This window comes from Chiloscyllium plagiosum, unplaced genomic scaffold, assembly GCF_037043375.1.
Source record: "Chiloscyllium plagiosum isolate Xiang-an unplaced genomic scaffold, Cpla_swu_hap1 HiC_scaffold_4, whole genome shotgun sequence".
Lineage (NCBI taxonomy): Eukaryota > Metazoa > Chordata > Chondrichthyes > Orectolobiformes > Hemiscylliidae > Chiloscyllium > Chiloscyllium plagiosum.
Genome location: NW_028270142.1, coordinates 35,217,272 through 35,233,550, shown reverse-complemented (window position 1 = coordinate 35,233,550; position 16,279 = coordinate 35,217,272). Strand labels below are relative to the sequence as shown.

The 16,279-nt window shown below is 40.7% G+C and overlaps 1 protein-coding gene across 1 annotated transcript in view; it reads right to left on the bottom strand.

Moving 5' to 3' along the window:
• The window catches only part of stac (SH3 and cysteine rich domain), a 125,953-nt gene that overhangs the window by 80,520 nt on the left and 29,154 nt on the right, over positions 1-16,279 (bottom strand). Inside the window, exon 2 of the mRNA XM_043688836.2 lies at positions 1,941-2,214. Coding sequence (XP_043544771.1) covers positions 1,941-2,214 — 274 coding nt within the window. The remainder of the gene's footprint in view (positions 1-1,940; positions 2,215-16,279) is intronic.

Genomic DNA, 16,279 nt, shown 5'->3' with positions numbered 1-16,279 from the left:
TATTATAATCATGCATTAAAAATCATCGTTCATTAATAAATGGGATTCTGGTTCTCTTTCAACCCTTCAATACTTGTAAATATCCCCAAACTAATCAATAATCCAATTTTTGTGCAGTTTTTTTATAAACTTGTTTGGCATTTTGGCAACAGGTTAACAAGAAGCACTAATTAAGGAGGAGGTGAGCAAACCAATAGGAGACGGAATTCTGTATAGGAAGGAAAATGAGTATTTTCTAAAATAGAAAAATACGACCAACTGGATGATAGCAAAGAGATTTGACAGACTATGTGCACAGTTCATTTACAGCCAGCAGGAAAAAACAATGGCATAATGACCTTTATCTCAAAAGGACTGCCTTACAAAAGAGCGATTGCTGCAGTTGTTTCAGGCTTTGATCAGATATCATCTGGAGTGCTAGGCACTGCACCTCGGAAAGCATACATTGTCCTTGGAAGTCATACTGTGCAGATTCACCAGAAAGAGGGTTGGATCAGAGGGGAATAAAAATTTCTGGTGTGGAAATGAAGAAAGGGAGTCAAAATCTTAAAATCTGAGCCTGGCCAGGAAGGAGCAACATCAGGGAACACTTTTCCACATAAAGGGTAGTGGGGCAGTGAAACTGTCTTCTCCCAAAAGGCTGTGGCTGCTGACACAATTGGAGCTGACAAGACTGATGATCAATAAGATTCATTTTATAAACAAATATTTAGGGATACCAATGTAAAGCAAGTAAATAAAATTAAGATACATATACAACCATCCATTAATGGGAAAATGCTAGAGTTCATTATTGAGAAAAAAAGCAGGACATTTGGAAAGCATTACACAATCAAACTGAATAAACATGGTTTTCTGAAAGTGAAATCATGTTTGACAAATTTGCTAGAGTTATTTGATTATATAACAAGCAACTTGATAAAGGGCTGCCAGTAAATGTGGTGTATTTGGAATTCCACAGGGGGATTGTTAATGTGCCATATAAAAATATTATTGCACAATCAATCAGCTTGTAGTATTGAAATAACATACGTGCATGGATTGGTTAACAAATGAGAGAGAGGCAGGACTAATGGGTGCTTTCAGGTTGAAAATATACCACTATTAGAATGCCACAAAGATCAGTCCTAGGGCCTCAATTACTTACTATTTGGAGGAGGGGGATGGTAAATTGCAATGTATCCAAATTTCCTGATGATACAAAATTGGTGGATGTCTACAATTGGGAAAGTATTAGAGTATATTATAGAAGATGTAATTGCACAGTTTTTTGAAATACATAGCATGATGAAGCAGAACCAGTGTGGCTTTATGAGGGAAAAATATGCCGAGCAAGTTTACTAGATGTCTTTGAGGAGAGAACAAGCAAGTAAGATAAACAGGAAGCAGTGAATGTAATACATTTGGATTTTCAAAAGGCATTTAAAAAGGTGTACAGTATACTCCAAACCATGGTGTTTGAGGTAGTATATTAGCACAAATGGAGAATTGGCTAACTAATATAAAACACAGAACTGGGATAAGGGGTGCCTTTTCAGGATAGTAAACTGTAAGAAGTGATGTACTTGTGCTGGGGCCACAATTAATTACTATATAGAAGTGATAACCAATTTAAAATTGGGGTCAGCTAGTTCGGTTGACTGAACAGTTGGTTTGCTGACAATATTAGGGACTCTCCTTCTCAACCTCTTCCCTCGCTTGAGAGAACGACCCTCTGGATGATGGAGACATTTTTGCAGACTCATTCTTACAACGACGCTTTGGTATTATCAACAATTATGTTGTCTACAAGAAAGATCTTAAATTCAGTGCAAAAGAACCCTCAAAGTATCACTTGCAAGATGGGTAAATCTAATAATAGCAATTCTTGTCCAGAGATTCATCCTTAAAAATATGAAGAACATCAACATGCTTGCATACTTCACAGGGGAACTGCTTACCGACGATCATGTGGTTGCAGGTATCGCAAAAGGTTGGTTTCTTGAAAACGTATTCGAGGAAGGAGTGCGTCCTGTTCTCATACTGCCTCTGAGTTTTAGTTGGGGTGGACGTTTGACTTTCGGAGACTGGGAGCTGTCCAGTGCTGGAACTGACTCCAGGCAGTAGTTCTACCTGCAGCTTTGTCTCACTGCTTGTCCGTTGGAAGAAGTTTTCTGCACTTTTACTCCGGAGACCTTTTGTTTTAAATGACAGTGACCGCTTTAGCTTCTGCAGCTGCAATCGAACAGAAATGTTTTTTAAGTAGATGAGGGACATGATGATGATGTGGAAAAATAGAAACAGATGTACTGAACGCTAGAGTTCTAGCTTTGCATCTGAGAGTATACAAGGTTACCTTAGCTGACCTACGTTTGAAACTGTATCCTTGGAAAATGCAGTGATCACATTTCTAGGCACTCATTGTTGTTTTCAATTAATGAGGCAGTGCTGTCAGGGGCCTAGCATAGATACTGACTAATGTAGTTTCTATCTGCTTAAAATATTCTCAGTAATCTCCTATCACTACCTGTTACCTTTTGATGACTTGCTAAAGACTATTACTTGTTGTATAACTAAAAAGTGAGTGGCCATATGATCTTTGGCAGTGAATGGGATCAGTTCCAAGTCAGATGATGTTGCTTTCTGGTGCTTACAAACATGCTCTAGCAGAAGTCATAAGGCAATGATAAAGAGGCAAATCAAAGCCAATATTCCCTTCCACAAACCAAACTCACTGAGGCTATCTACAGCCACTTGCTTTGGTTCAGCTGAGATTCAGCTGAGGCTTATTATATTTTTGGTTTACGTTCATTTCTTTTTCATGTTTCAGCACCATAGATAAATGAAGTGTCATTAACTAGCTTATTGAATATCATTATTAAAAGGCTAATGTACTTTAAAGACTAAACTGATCTTGCTGTTTGCCTCTCGCTTCTTTCCTTTTCTTGTCTTTAATATGGACCCTGAACCTCCCCAGTGTTTCATATGTCATCACCACTCCCCCAATATCCTTCCCCAAGCTGTCAAACTTGATTTATTCAGCCTTTGGTCCTCAAACTCCATGACACTTCAACTATCAATCTGCTTAATCATACCCTCACCTCCAATTATAATGCTCTTGTTTCTATCAAAGCCTTTCACCTTTCCAATGACTGATCTCCCTGAAGGAGGGATTTCATTTTCACTCCATCAATTTCAGGGATGCAGATTTGGGGCACAACTAGATTAGACATTCATTTCCAGGTCCACATCAGAAATTGTTGGATGCTTCATGCAGTATTCAAGACCATCATGGAATGCAATGATGATAATATACTTTAAATAAAATGTAGTAAATGTAATCAAATGCAGTTTATTTACTTCTTTTCCTCTTCTTACTGTTCTTTTCTTAGCATCTCTCAGCTGTCCCTTCCATTTTCACCTCAATTTTAAAACACACTCTTCATCAAATGCCTCCATGACCTCACCTTTCCCAATGTTTGTGGTTTCCTACATCTTAAGAAATTTAGAATAATTCTGCATTTTTCAATTTTGACCTCTTTTACATCTTCCATCATAGCCCAGCCATTTGTGGTTGTGAATTCAAACATTTAAGTACTAAAATCTAAAATTCTAACCTTAGACTTCCTAGTCTCTCCATGTGGTTTCACTCCTTAATAAACTCACCTCCCGAACCAAACTTTTATCAGCTATACTAATATCTCTTCTTTAACTTGGCATCAAGGATTTTTTTATATCATTTTCCATGCAAGATAATGATACGTCCCCTTAAATTTAAAGGGACTATATAGAAATAGGATGCTCATACTATTGCAATCAGGGTCAGAGATAGTCGGGATTGGTGGAGGAGATCACCAGATCAGGCATCCAGGCTCGTGGACAGTGTGAAAATGGACTAAGGATTGGGAGAAAGGGGATGGCTTGGGAATGGGGTTTGGATAAAGGCTGGAGGTCAGGGAAACTGGTGCTTGGTTGGGGTGTCAGAGAAGCAGGATGTGATGGGGTGAGTCCCTAGATTTCCTATGGAGCTTCAACATGTTGAGTGGCAGCAGTGCTTTGCAAGTTTCTGAAAGCAATGGGGTAAAGGTTCCAGGAAATCTGTAGAGGAAGGGTCTATGAATGCTGGATCACCTCCTGCATTCTTGGATCACTAGGTGAGGGAATGCTGAGGGTTGTTAATGGATTAGAAGGCACTGATAAAGACAAAAAAAATCTTGAAGTGGAAGGAGAAAGCTTAGGGAGAAAGTTTTACAGCTTTTCAAACAAAGTAGTATGCAGGCTTGCTGGGATCTGGAAAATTCTACATGACAGCAAAGTTTACTTGCCTTGAGGGAATTGGGCTTCATCAATTATACAAATTAAATTGCTGTTGATCCTTTTAAAAACCATTAAACTCCAATTCCTCAACATGCTTTTACCACTCATTTTCCTCCCTCCACTATGTCTATTGCTTCTTTTATAGTCTTTAATAATCCACATCACATTGTCTGTTGCTAGCTATTTCTTATTTTTATTTTCCTCCCTTGAGATATTTAGGCATAAATTACCTGCTCTTTAAAATTATGGGTGACAATAATAGGCTGGAAGGTACAGTTTTCTGATTTACTCTCCATTGTGCAATGGAAATGCAGATACACATATGCAGCATTAGTGAACTTTCCATTAAACAACCCGGAACAAACAAATTTTAATGTTTTTTAATTAAATTGCTTAAACATGCTTGTTTATTCAAATCTTAAAGAATCTTTCTGGCATTAAAATTAAGCCTTGAATAAATGAGAAACATTCTTAATATTCAGCTGAATCTATTCTCTATAAGCTATATTTTTCTCCTAACACAGAAACTGTGATGATAGGCATTCATGCTCAAGTTTGATCATCTGACCAATTCACAATGGAAAACAACATTCTATCATCACTTCCCTGAAGTACAGCTTTGAGAACCCAGTATCATAATGCTCCAGAGAAAACAAAAAGTGTTCACAAGACGGGAAAGTTTCAGCTTGGTTTGCCATTCAGCCTGACAAGAAAGTATAAACTAATCCTGACAGTATTAGCAAATCCCTCTGTGAGGGCATCAGTCCTAGTCCTGTTAAAATGTATCCCGTCCAACTTGTACAGGTCCCACTGCTCCAAACCTTGTTCCAATTCCTGGAAAATCTGGTGCCCTCCCTCTGACACCAGTTCTCCAGCCACATGTTCAATCGATTAATCATCCTACTGTTATTTTCACTAGCACGTGGCACTGGAAGTAACCCTGAGATTACTGCCCTTGTGGTCCTGCTTTTCAATTTTCTTTCCAACTCCATGAAATCTGCTTTCATGATCTCATCCCTCTTCCCATCATCAATGTGAACCACAATATCTGACTCATCCCATTCCCCTAAAAGAATGTCTTGTAGCTGCCTTGTGACATCCTTGACCCTAGGAGGGAACATATAATCTTGAAGACACGTTTCATGCTGCAGAAATGCCAGTCTGAATCCTTGATATGGAGGCGCTGGCATTGGTCTGGGGTGGGCAAAGTTAAAAATCATACAACATCAGGTTGTAGTCCAACAGGTTTATTTGAAAGTACAAGCTTCCGTAATGCTGCTCCTTTGTTTAATCCTGACCGTGGAATCCACTATATGTATTGTGTTTTCATTCTCCATTGCAGGTGAGATGGTTTTGATGTCATGGACCTGTTTCAGACTCCACTCCCTTGAAGACCCATCATTCTAACCCTCACCAGCTTCCAAAATAGAATACTGATTGGCAAGCATGTAGACAGGGGGCTCCTGCATTATTTTCTGGTCTTCTTAGACTACCTCATAGTTCCCTATTCACTCTCTACGTTTCTCACCTGCAATGCGACCATTTGCTTAGGTGCTATCCACACAGTCCTCTGTCTCGTACATACATAGCCGTGACCCCAGCCACTGCCCAAGTTCTGAAACCTCGAACTCAAGCTTGTGCAGCCAGTGACACTTCCTGCTGATGTGTTTGTTTGGGACACATGGTCTGCTCATGATTTCATACATACTGCAGGATGTATAGTTCTCTTGTCCTTACCATCCTGACATTCTGAAAACTATTTGTTACCCTTAGAATGAATGCAAACTTTACTATAAAATTTATTTTTCTTCACTGCTAGTTTGTTTTACTTTGCTCATGCTATGTCCTGAAATTCATGGAACTGCTGTTTCTTTGTAAATCACACATTTTTAAAAAAATTAGGCTATTTAGACTCAGCCATTATCAACAGCTTCTCACCAACCAATGAACTTACAGATTTCCTTGGATTATCTTTCACACTTGACCTCTCTCAGTGCTGAAGCTGCTCCCCACTCTCCATGTTTTCAAACGTGCTGCCTCCTCTCTCGATGTTGAGTTCATAATGAAGACATACTTCTCTCTCCACATTCTTTAATGTTCTTGTTGCCTCCTCTCTCTCAGTGCTGTGTTCAGATTAAGTGTCTCTGCATGCTCTTTTAAACTTGATGCCTCCTCTCTCTCACCACTGTGTCCAGAATGTAGCAGTGAATGTTTATTGTATTGACAGGTGTCTCATGTACTATCTATGTTTGCCAATGGAGCAATCCATCTCAAACACAAGCAGGATATGGTGCTAGGCCATTGCGATAACCTGGTCTTCCATGAAAAGAATTACTAACTGCAGACAGCATCAAACAAAGCAATCAAATATGTGTTAACATGTGTTGTTATTTACACCCACAGTGTTAGCAGAGTGTACAGCTCTGACATGTGAAGTGTGATTGTGGAAGAGACAGAGAAAATACAGCTCAAAGTGCTTCCACTTCTCAACTGCTGTATCCGCATGAGCTCCAAAATCCAGTTGTCACTGGCAAGGACAGCTCAGCAGTTACAGCAGCCTGTCGCTGGTTCTGATGAAGTCAAAGAAGGCTGTAACACATTAAAGCATGAAGAAAAGGAAGAGTAAAGGTGGGTAATTTCAGAACAAGGAGAAAGTGAGGACTGCAGATGCTGGAGATCAGAGCTGAAAATGTGTTGCTGGAAAAGCGCAGCAGGTCAGGCAGCATCCAAGGAGCAGGAGAATCGACATTTCGGGCATGAGCCCTTCTTCAGGTATCAAGAAGGCTGAAGAAGGGCTCATGCCCGAAACGTCGATTCACCTGCTCCTTGGATGCTTCCTGACCTGCTGCGCTTTTCCAGCAACACATTTTCAGCAATTTCAGAACAAGAGCATGCACATCAATGCATCAGACATTATTATTATACTCTTAACAATTTGCTCCTACTTGAAACCCACATTATGTTGCACCACTTTCCCCATCTTGCCCATGTTTGGCTACTGGAAATCAAGTGATGTTTTCAGTTGTTTATATGACAGGTAGGAAGACAAAAATTGATAGCAACCCATTGAGAGATCTGAAAGAGATGCTTGATTGTTACAACACTATTGAGTTTGTGGTTTTAGTTTTGGATTGGTAAAATGTAACTTATACATGTTAGATAGGCACATCAGTATAACCTTAATGAACCTCATAATAATCTGACTTCCTCAGGAGACAGAGCATTGCCCATAGGCACATAGGAGGAGGCCATTCAGCACAGTGAGCTTGCCTGCCATATTAGAAAATGACGAATCAACTTCTTTTATTTTTCGGGGGAAGTGAGGACTGCAGATTCTGGAGATCAGAGTCAAAAAGTATGGCGCTGGAAAAGCACAGCAGGTCAGGCAGCATCTGAGAGCAGGAGAGTCGATGTTTGGGTGTAAGTTCGTCAGGAATGTGGGGGGAGGGGCAAAGAGGCTCAGAGATAAATAGGAGGGGTATGGAGCTGGTGGGGGAAGGTAGCTGGGAAGGTAAGAGGTGGATGCAGGTGGTGGTGGGCGGGGGGGTGGGGTGGTGATGGTGATAGATCAGAGAGGAAGGTGAACCGGATAAGTGGGAAGGAAGCTGGACAGGTGGAAGAAGTTCAAGAGGACAGTGCTGAGTTAGGTGGTTGCATCTGGGATAAGGTGGAGGGAGGGGAGATGAGGAACCTGGTGAAATTGAGGTTGATGCCATGTGGTTGGAGGGTCACTAGGTGGAAGATGAAGTGTTCTTTCTCCAGGCGTTGGTTGGCTAGGATTTGGCGGTGGTGGAGGCCCAAGTCTTGCATGTCCTCAGTGGAGTGGGAGGGAGAGTTGAAGTGGTTAGCCACAGGGCAATGGGGTTGTTTGGTGCGTCTGTCCTGGAGATGTTCTCTGAAATGTTCTGTAAGTTGGCATCCTGTCTCACCAGTGTGGAGGAGACCACATCGAGAGCAATGGACACTGAATATGGGCTTCACTGGCTGGGCCAAAATTCATTGACTAATAGCTATACCCAATTTGTCTGAAGGTGGTGGTGAGCTGCTTTCTTGAACTGCTGCAATCTATTTGTTATAGGTACACCTATGACGTGGTTAGGGAGGGAGTTCCAGGATTTTCACCAAGTAACCATGAATGTCCAAATCCTCAATTTAATCTTTCCAATCTATCTCTTTATCCCTTAATGTCATTAGTCTACAGAAATCTATTGATTTTTATCGAGAGCTTGCTCTATGATTGAGCTTGCACAGCATTCCTGGGAAAGAGAATTCCAAAGATTCACCACCCTCTGAGTGAAGGAACTTCGCATCTCAGTCTGAAAATGGATGGCCGATACTTGAATTACTAGTTAAGGCAAGTGTCCTCTCCATATCTACTGGGTCCCGCTTGTACGAAATTCATAAGTCTCAATGGCAACACTTCTTGCTCATCAAAATTCGAAGGACACAATTTCTCCAACCTCTTCTCATTAGATAATCCTGCCATGCCAGGGTTTAATCTGGTGAAAGTCCTTTGAAAAGTCTTTATAACATGTCCTTATATGAAGAGACCAAAACTGTTCACCATACCCCAACTGAGATTTTACCAAGACATTATATAATTGCAGTAACACATTTATAGTTCTATACTCCAATCCCTTTGAAACTATTGCTGATATACTGCTTGCCTTCCTAATCACTTGTTGCAGCTATCTGCTAGTCTTTAGTTGCTGTGTAAAGCCTTACAGGGCAATCTTGTGCTTATGTCACTGAGTTGCATATCACTGATTGCAAATATGTAGCGTGGGCAAAGCTATGGTGCACTGCACTGTCCTGCCTGAAAGAACACCAGGTTAACGATGTGGATGAGAAGACTCACATGAACACATGCAGAAAGTTGATTAGTCCTTATCTAAAGTCATTATAAGATCAGAGCCATGTATATCATTGATTAAAACATGCTAATGTACAATAAATTATGCTACTTTGAAATCACAATCTGAGGATAATTCTTCAATTTGCTTTCTCCTCAACCACTCTGTCCAAACCAAACTCAGTGTGGCAAGAAATCACATGAGAAAAGGCTTATCATTTATGAACAAGGATACCCAGTTTTTTAATACACACCTATATTTCCCAGTTTCTCACCATTTAAGGAATATTCTGCCTTGCTGTTTTTGCTACCATAGTGAATAACTTCACAGTTACACATATTATCTTCCATTGGTCACATTCTTGCCCATTCACTAAACCTGTTCAAATCCTCTTGAAGCCTCCTGGCATCCTCCTCATAAATTATATTCCCATTTAGTTTGATGTTATCAGCAAATGTGGAAATTCAACAATTCGTTCCCAAATCCAAATCATTTATATAAATTATGAACAGTTGTGGACATAACACTGACTCTTATAGCACTCTACTCGCAATAAAGTGCCATTCTGAGTAGAATCCATTTATTCCTATTCTCTGTCATACAGTTTTGCAGGACAGAAGAGGTCTTTCAGCCCATCAAGTCTTGCTGACCTATGTTACTACCATCCTGTGTGGTACCTTATCAAAAGTCATAATGCCTTCTGAAAATCAAAATACTTTCACTGGTTCTCCTTTGTCTGTGTTATCAGTAACATTCAAAAAACTCCAATGAGTTTGTCAAGCATTATTTCCCTTTCATAAATCCATATTAGCTCTGCACAATTTTGTCATATCTTTTCATATATTCAGTAACACATCCTTCCTCACACTGATATTACTGATATCAAATGAACAGGTCTGTAGTTCTCCACTCTGCCTCTTCCTTCTTAAATAATTGGATTGTACTTGCTACCTCCATCAGGAACCTTTCCAGAATTTGTAGTATCACAAAAGGTAACCACAGATGCTTCTACTATCTCTATTGCTATTTCTTTCAACGCTCTAGGATGAAGCTCTTCTGGTCCAAGTGGTTTCTCAATCCTCAATCCAACTAATTTTTCAATCACTCCCTCTTCGTGGGAGTGATGCAGCTCGTCAGTTACACAGTCTCTTAGTTTGGTGAGATGATAGATTTTCTGCGAGATTTTCTGTACCTTTTTGTAGGCTTAAAAATGTGTTGCTGGAAAAGCGCAGCAGGTCAGGCAGCATCAAAGGAGAAGGAGAATCGACGTTTCGGGCATAAGCCCTTCTTCAGGATCAGAGCCTTTTTCTATACAAACAGATGCAATTGTTGTTTAGTTTCTCCACTATGTCCTTGTTTTCCACAAAAAAATCTCCTGTCCTCATCTCTAATGGCTCTAAATAAATCCTTCCAACCATTTTCATCTAATATATTGATAGAAGGTTTTATGTTCTTCCTTTATGTTTCTCACAAGCTTCAGTTCATATTCTCTTATTTTCCTTGTCAGTTTTGTTTTGACCTATTTCAGGTTTACCATTATTTCTGGAATTCTTATAAGCTACTTCCTTTGATAATACAATCTTTAACCTTTGTTTGATACTTAAGTGTTTAGAGGAATATATACCTGTTGTAGACCTTGTGGCATTTCTTTAAGGACTATCCGCTGTTTGCCTACTGTCAACATTTTGAGTGCATTTGCCCAATCTACCATCACCAAGTTACCCTCATACTCTCAGATACCCTTGCTCCACTTTAAGACCTCCACTTTAAGACTTTAGAATGTATTATGCCACATTCAAAGTTTTTGTAAAATTCTATCATATTACATTCACTATTTCCAAAAGACGCCTTTACAGCAAGGTTATTAATTAGCCCATTCTCGTTATATAACACCGATTTGAAAACAGCGCAAATTTTAGTTGTCTCTTCAAAATAATTTCAGAAATTTATTACTTTCACCTTCCAGGAATTCACCTCCCACAGCATTAGTGCTAATTTGGTTAATACAGTCCAAAATGGAAATTGAAGTTTCCTGTTACTACAGTATTACCCATTTTTCATGCATTTCTACTTTCCTAATTTATAGCATGCTGAACATTTGTACTTTCGTTTGGTGTTCCATTAACAATGCGCATTAATGTTTGTTTCCCTTTTCCCCGTTTTTTAGCTCCACTGAAATTGATTCTACATCTTGATCCTTTGATCCAAGACCCTCACTTACAAATATACAAATAATGTTATTCCTTATTAAGACTGTTACCCCACCACCAACCATCTGTAGCTGCCTCATCAAGGGCTTTCCCTCCATCTTAATATCAAAGGTGGGAATACTAGCTGCAGTCTTCAGTTCCTTCTTGACTCATCAAATTCTTAATTGTCATATCCATATGCAGCAAGATCTTGGTAACTTTCTGACTTTGGTTGATAAATGGCAGGTAATAGTTCCACTTCACCAATTGCCAGGCAATGACCATCTCCAACAAGAAAAGGTCTAACCACACCCCCTTGACTTTCAATGCCATTACCATCACTGAACACTCTACTGCCAACATCTTGGGGATTATCAATGATCAGAAATTGAAAGGCACCAACCATATAAATAACTAGCTAAAAGAGCAGGTCAGAAGCTAGACATCCTGTGATGATTAACCTACTTGCATGGTCCTCAAAACCTATCCACCTCCTGGCACAAGTCAGGAGTCTGAATACTTCTGACTTGCCTGGATGAGTGCAGCTCCAACTGAGGATGTGGGCATCTGACAGGTAGGACAAAATGGTTGAAAGCACTGCACAAAATGGCTTCTGCATTGCTAAATTAGATTGCACTGAACCAGACAAAACAAGAAACTGCAGACTGATCAAACTTGATAAAAATACAGAAGTAACGGTTCAACCCTAACCACAAGGCAGGACAAAGACGATTCTAAGAACAGGTTGTTTACAAGAAATTATGATAGGATAAGACAGTATGCACAAATGCTTAATGATATTTTATTGGTTACTACCAAGCGATCATGTTCCATGCCTGCCTATGAACAATGTATATGAACCCTATGCAAATTCTGAGTCATTGGATTCTTTTGGTGGTCTAGGAGTACTCATACTTCTGGGCTGATCAAAGTCTAACGACCTGGCCAAATCAAAGAATAAACGCTTGCTTGTGTGATTCACAAAGAGTCATTTACAGGTGTGTTTACTGGCCGATCATGGAACTGAGAGACCCCCCCTCGGGAATTCAGATCTTCACAACAACACTCAAAAAGCTCACTACCATCCAGAAAAAAAATAGTCCATTTGTTTGGCATCCCATCTGCCAAATTAACATTCACTTCCTCTACCACCACTGTACACCAATTAGAAGTTGCACTGTTAAGGCTCCTTTAACAGCTACTTCCAAACTTGTGATTTCTACCACCTAGTAAGACAAGGGTAGCAGATGAATGGCAACACCACCCCCTTCAAAATCCCCGTCAAAATTATATGCCATCCTAACTTGGAATGATATCATTGTTTCCTTCACTGTCACACTATTGGTGTACGTATTTCATATGGACTGCAATGCTTAAAGGACAATAGGGATGGGAAACATATACTTCCCTTGTTAGTGCTGCTGAATCCTATGAAATAAAAACAAAATAATTTTAATCAATGTCCTGTAGTTCTCAAATGATTTAATTCTATCTACTGTTTGTAGACTTTTCATGAATTAGAGCACCTCTATCAAACCTCCTTACAGTCTTTGTTAAAGAAAATAACTCTTTTTTTCCAATATAAAGCAAAGAACTGCAGAAGCTGGAAATCTGAAACAAAAACAGAAATTGCTGGAGAAACTCAGCAGGTCTGGCAGCAGCTGCAGAAAGAAAACAGAGTTAATATTTCAGGTTCAGTGAAGCAGGGTCACTGGACTTAAAACGTTAACTCTGCTTTCTCTCCACAGATGTTGTCAGACCTGCTGAATTTCTCTAGCAATTTCTGTCCCAGTTTCTCCAATCTATCCACAAAACTGAAGATAATTATTCCTGGAACCTTTCTTGTAACCTTTTTCTCATACCCCTCTGAAGTCTTCATGCCCCTCTAAACTGTAGAAATTAGATGCAATCCTCCAGTGAGTTCAGATCAGTGTTGTATGAAGTGTTTATCATAACTTTCATACAACTGTATCCTACACCTCTATTTATTAAGCCCAGGATTCTTTACGCTTTTTAAGCCATTTACCAAGCTCCCTGTTACCTTCAAGAATTTGACTCCATTTACCGCAAGGTCATCCTGCTTGTGCATTCCCTTAAGAATGCAAGCTTTATTATATTGTTCCTTCTTGTTCTCAGCAAAATGTATCACTTCACATTTTTCTACATTAAATTTTGTTTGCTCATTCCACCAACCTGTCTCTTGATGGCTATCACTTTCCTCACAATTCAGAATAGTTACAAGCTTTGTCTCATTTCTAAACTTTGAAATGGTACCCTGTGTATTCAAATCTAGGCTATTAATACTTAATCAAGAAAAATTGGGGGGTCTCATCATGGAAGCCTAGAGAACTCCATTGTACATCTTTTTTCAGGGTGAAAATGAACTATTCATTTTTGTCCGTTTTCTGATGCTCAACCAACTTTGTATCCATGCTGTCATTGTCCCATTTTGCTCACAATTGTGCTGACGTCTAATGTGTCATTTCTATAAAGACCTTAAAGAAGTTTATAAGATCGGGTATAGACAGGCCTAATGGTGGGTGTCTTTTCCCTAGGATGGGGGATTTCAAGACTAGGGGCATACTTATAAGTTAAAAATCACACAACACCAGGTTATGATCCAACAGGTTTATTTGGAAGTACAAGCTTTCGGAGTGCTGATCCTTCATCAGGTAGGACTATTACCTGGTGTTGTGTGATTTTTAACTTTGTACACCCCTGTCCAACACTGGCACCTCCATTTCATAGTTTTAAGGTGAGACGAGAGAGATTTAAAAAAGACATGGGGGCAAATTTTTCACACAGAAGGTGATTCGCATGTGAAATAAACTTCCTGAGAAAGTGGTGGATGTGGGCACAGTAACAACATTTAAAAGACACGTAGTTAAGTGCATGAATAGGAAAAGGTATGTATGGATATAGGCCATGACGAGTTTAGTTTGGGATTATGTTTGGTGAAGACTGGTTGGACCAAAGAGGCAAAAGTGAGGACTGCAGATGCTGGAAACCAGAGTTTAGATCAGAGTGGTGCTGGAAAAGCACAGCAGGTCAGGCAGCATCCGAGGAGCTGGAAAATTGATGTTTTGGGCAAAAGCCCTTCATCAGGAATAGGGGCAGGAAACCTCCAGGGTGGAGAGATAAATGGGGGGGGGGGGGGGGGGTGGGGGTGTGGGGCTGGGGAGAAGGCAGCAAAGAGTACAATAGGTGAATGAGGGTGAGGATAGAGGTGATAGGTCAGAGAAGAGGGTGTGGGAAGGTAGCAAAGAGTACAATAGGTGAATGGGGTGGGGATGAAGGTGATAGGTCAGAGAGGAGGGTGGAGTGGATAGGTGGGAAGGGAGATTGGCAAGTAGGACAGGTCATGAGGACAATGCTGGAAGGTAGGAACTGGGATAAGGTGGGGGGAGGGGAAATGAGGAAACTGGTGAAGTCCACATTGATGCCCTGGGGTTGAAGTGTTCCGAGGCGGAAGATGAGGCGTTCTTCCTCCAGGCGTCGGGTGGTGAGGGAATGACGGTGGAGGAGGCCCAGGACCTGCATGTCCTCGGCAGATTGTGAGCGGGGGGGGGGGGGGTGGGAGTTGAAATTTTGGGCCACAGGGTGGTGGGGTTGATTGGTGCGGGTGTCCCGGAGATGTTCCCTAAAGGGCTCTGCTAGGAGCCGTCCAGTCTCCCCAATGTAGAGGAGACCACATTGGGAACAACGGATACAATAAATGATATTGGTGGATGTGCAGGTGAAACTTTGATGGATGTGGAAGGCTGCTTTGGGGCCTTGGATGGTGGTGATGGAGGAAGTGGGGGTGCAGGCTTTGCAATTCCTGTGGTGGCAGGGGAGGGTGGCAGGACGTGAGGATAGTTTGTTGGGGGGCGTGGACCTGACCAGGTAGTCACGGAGGGAACGGTCTTTGTGGAAAGCGGAAAGGGGTGGGGAGGGAAATATATCTCTGGTGGTGGGGTCCGTTTGGAGGTGGTGGAAATGTCGGCGGATGATGCAGTTAATGCGAAGGTTAGTAGGGTGGAAAGTGAGGACCAGGAGGGTGTCCTTGTTACTGTTGGAGGGGTGGGGTTTGAGGGCGAAAGTGTGGGATGTGGATGAGATGCGTTGGAGGGCATCTTCAACCACTTGAGAAGGGAAATTGCGATCTCTAAAGAAAGAGGCCATCTGGTGTGTTCTGTGATAAAACTGGTCCTCCTGGGAGCAGATAAGAGTCTGTTTCTATACTGTATGACTCTGTGACCCTACGAAATGAATCAACTTGGTTAAACATGACTTGCCAAGATCCACATTAGTATTTCCTTAATCAATCGACACATTCAAATGACTGTTTATTCTGCCCCAGATTATCATTTAAATATGTTTGTTTCCAGTGATGGGGTGAAACTGACTGGCCTGTAGTTGCTGGGTTTATCCCTTTATCTTTGGGTTTTTTTCTTGCTTTTGAACAACTCATGATTTTCCAATCTTCTGACCCCCACCTTCTGTGTTTATTAGGGATTACAGAATGATGGCCAATACATCTACAATTTCCTTCAGCATCCTCAGATGTATCAGATCTGTTCCTGATGACTTATCAACTTTAATCAACTTTTATTTGATCAATGTTTAGTTCATTGAGCATCTTAACTATCTCCTCATTCACCAAAACCCCAGTTGCACTTTATTCTTTGGTGAACACAGTCAAAAGTTACATGACACTGGGTTATAATCCAACAGGCTTATTTGAAACTGCAAGCTTTCAGAGCCACCGCGCCTTCCTAAGGCTGCTGGTGAGGGAGAATACATTGGACACAGAATTTATAGTAAAAGATCAAAGGGTCATATGCGAATGTATTGAACAAATCTAGATGGCTATTGAGTCTTTAACCAGTTAGACTGGAGTTGCAGGTTTCAATTGATTAATAAATCCCTACTGCAAGATAGCGTCAGGTTTTATCAGAA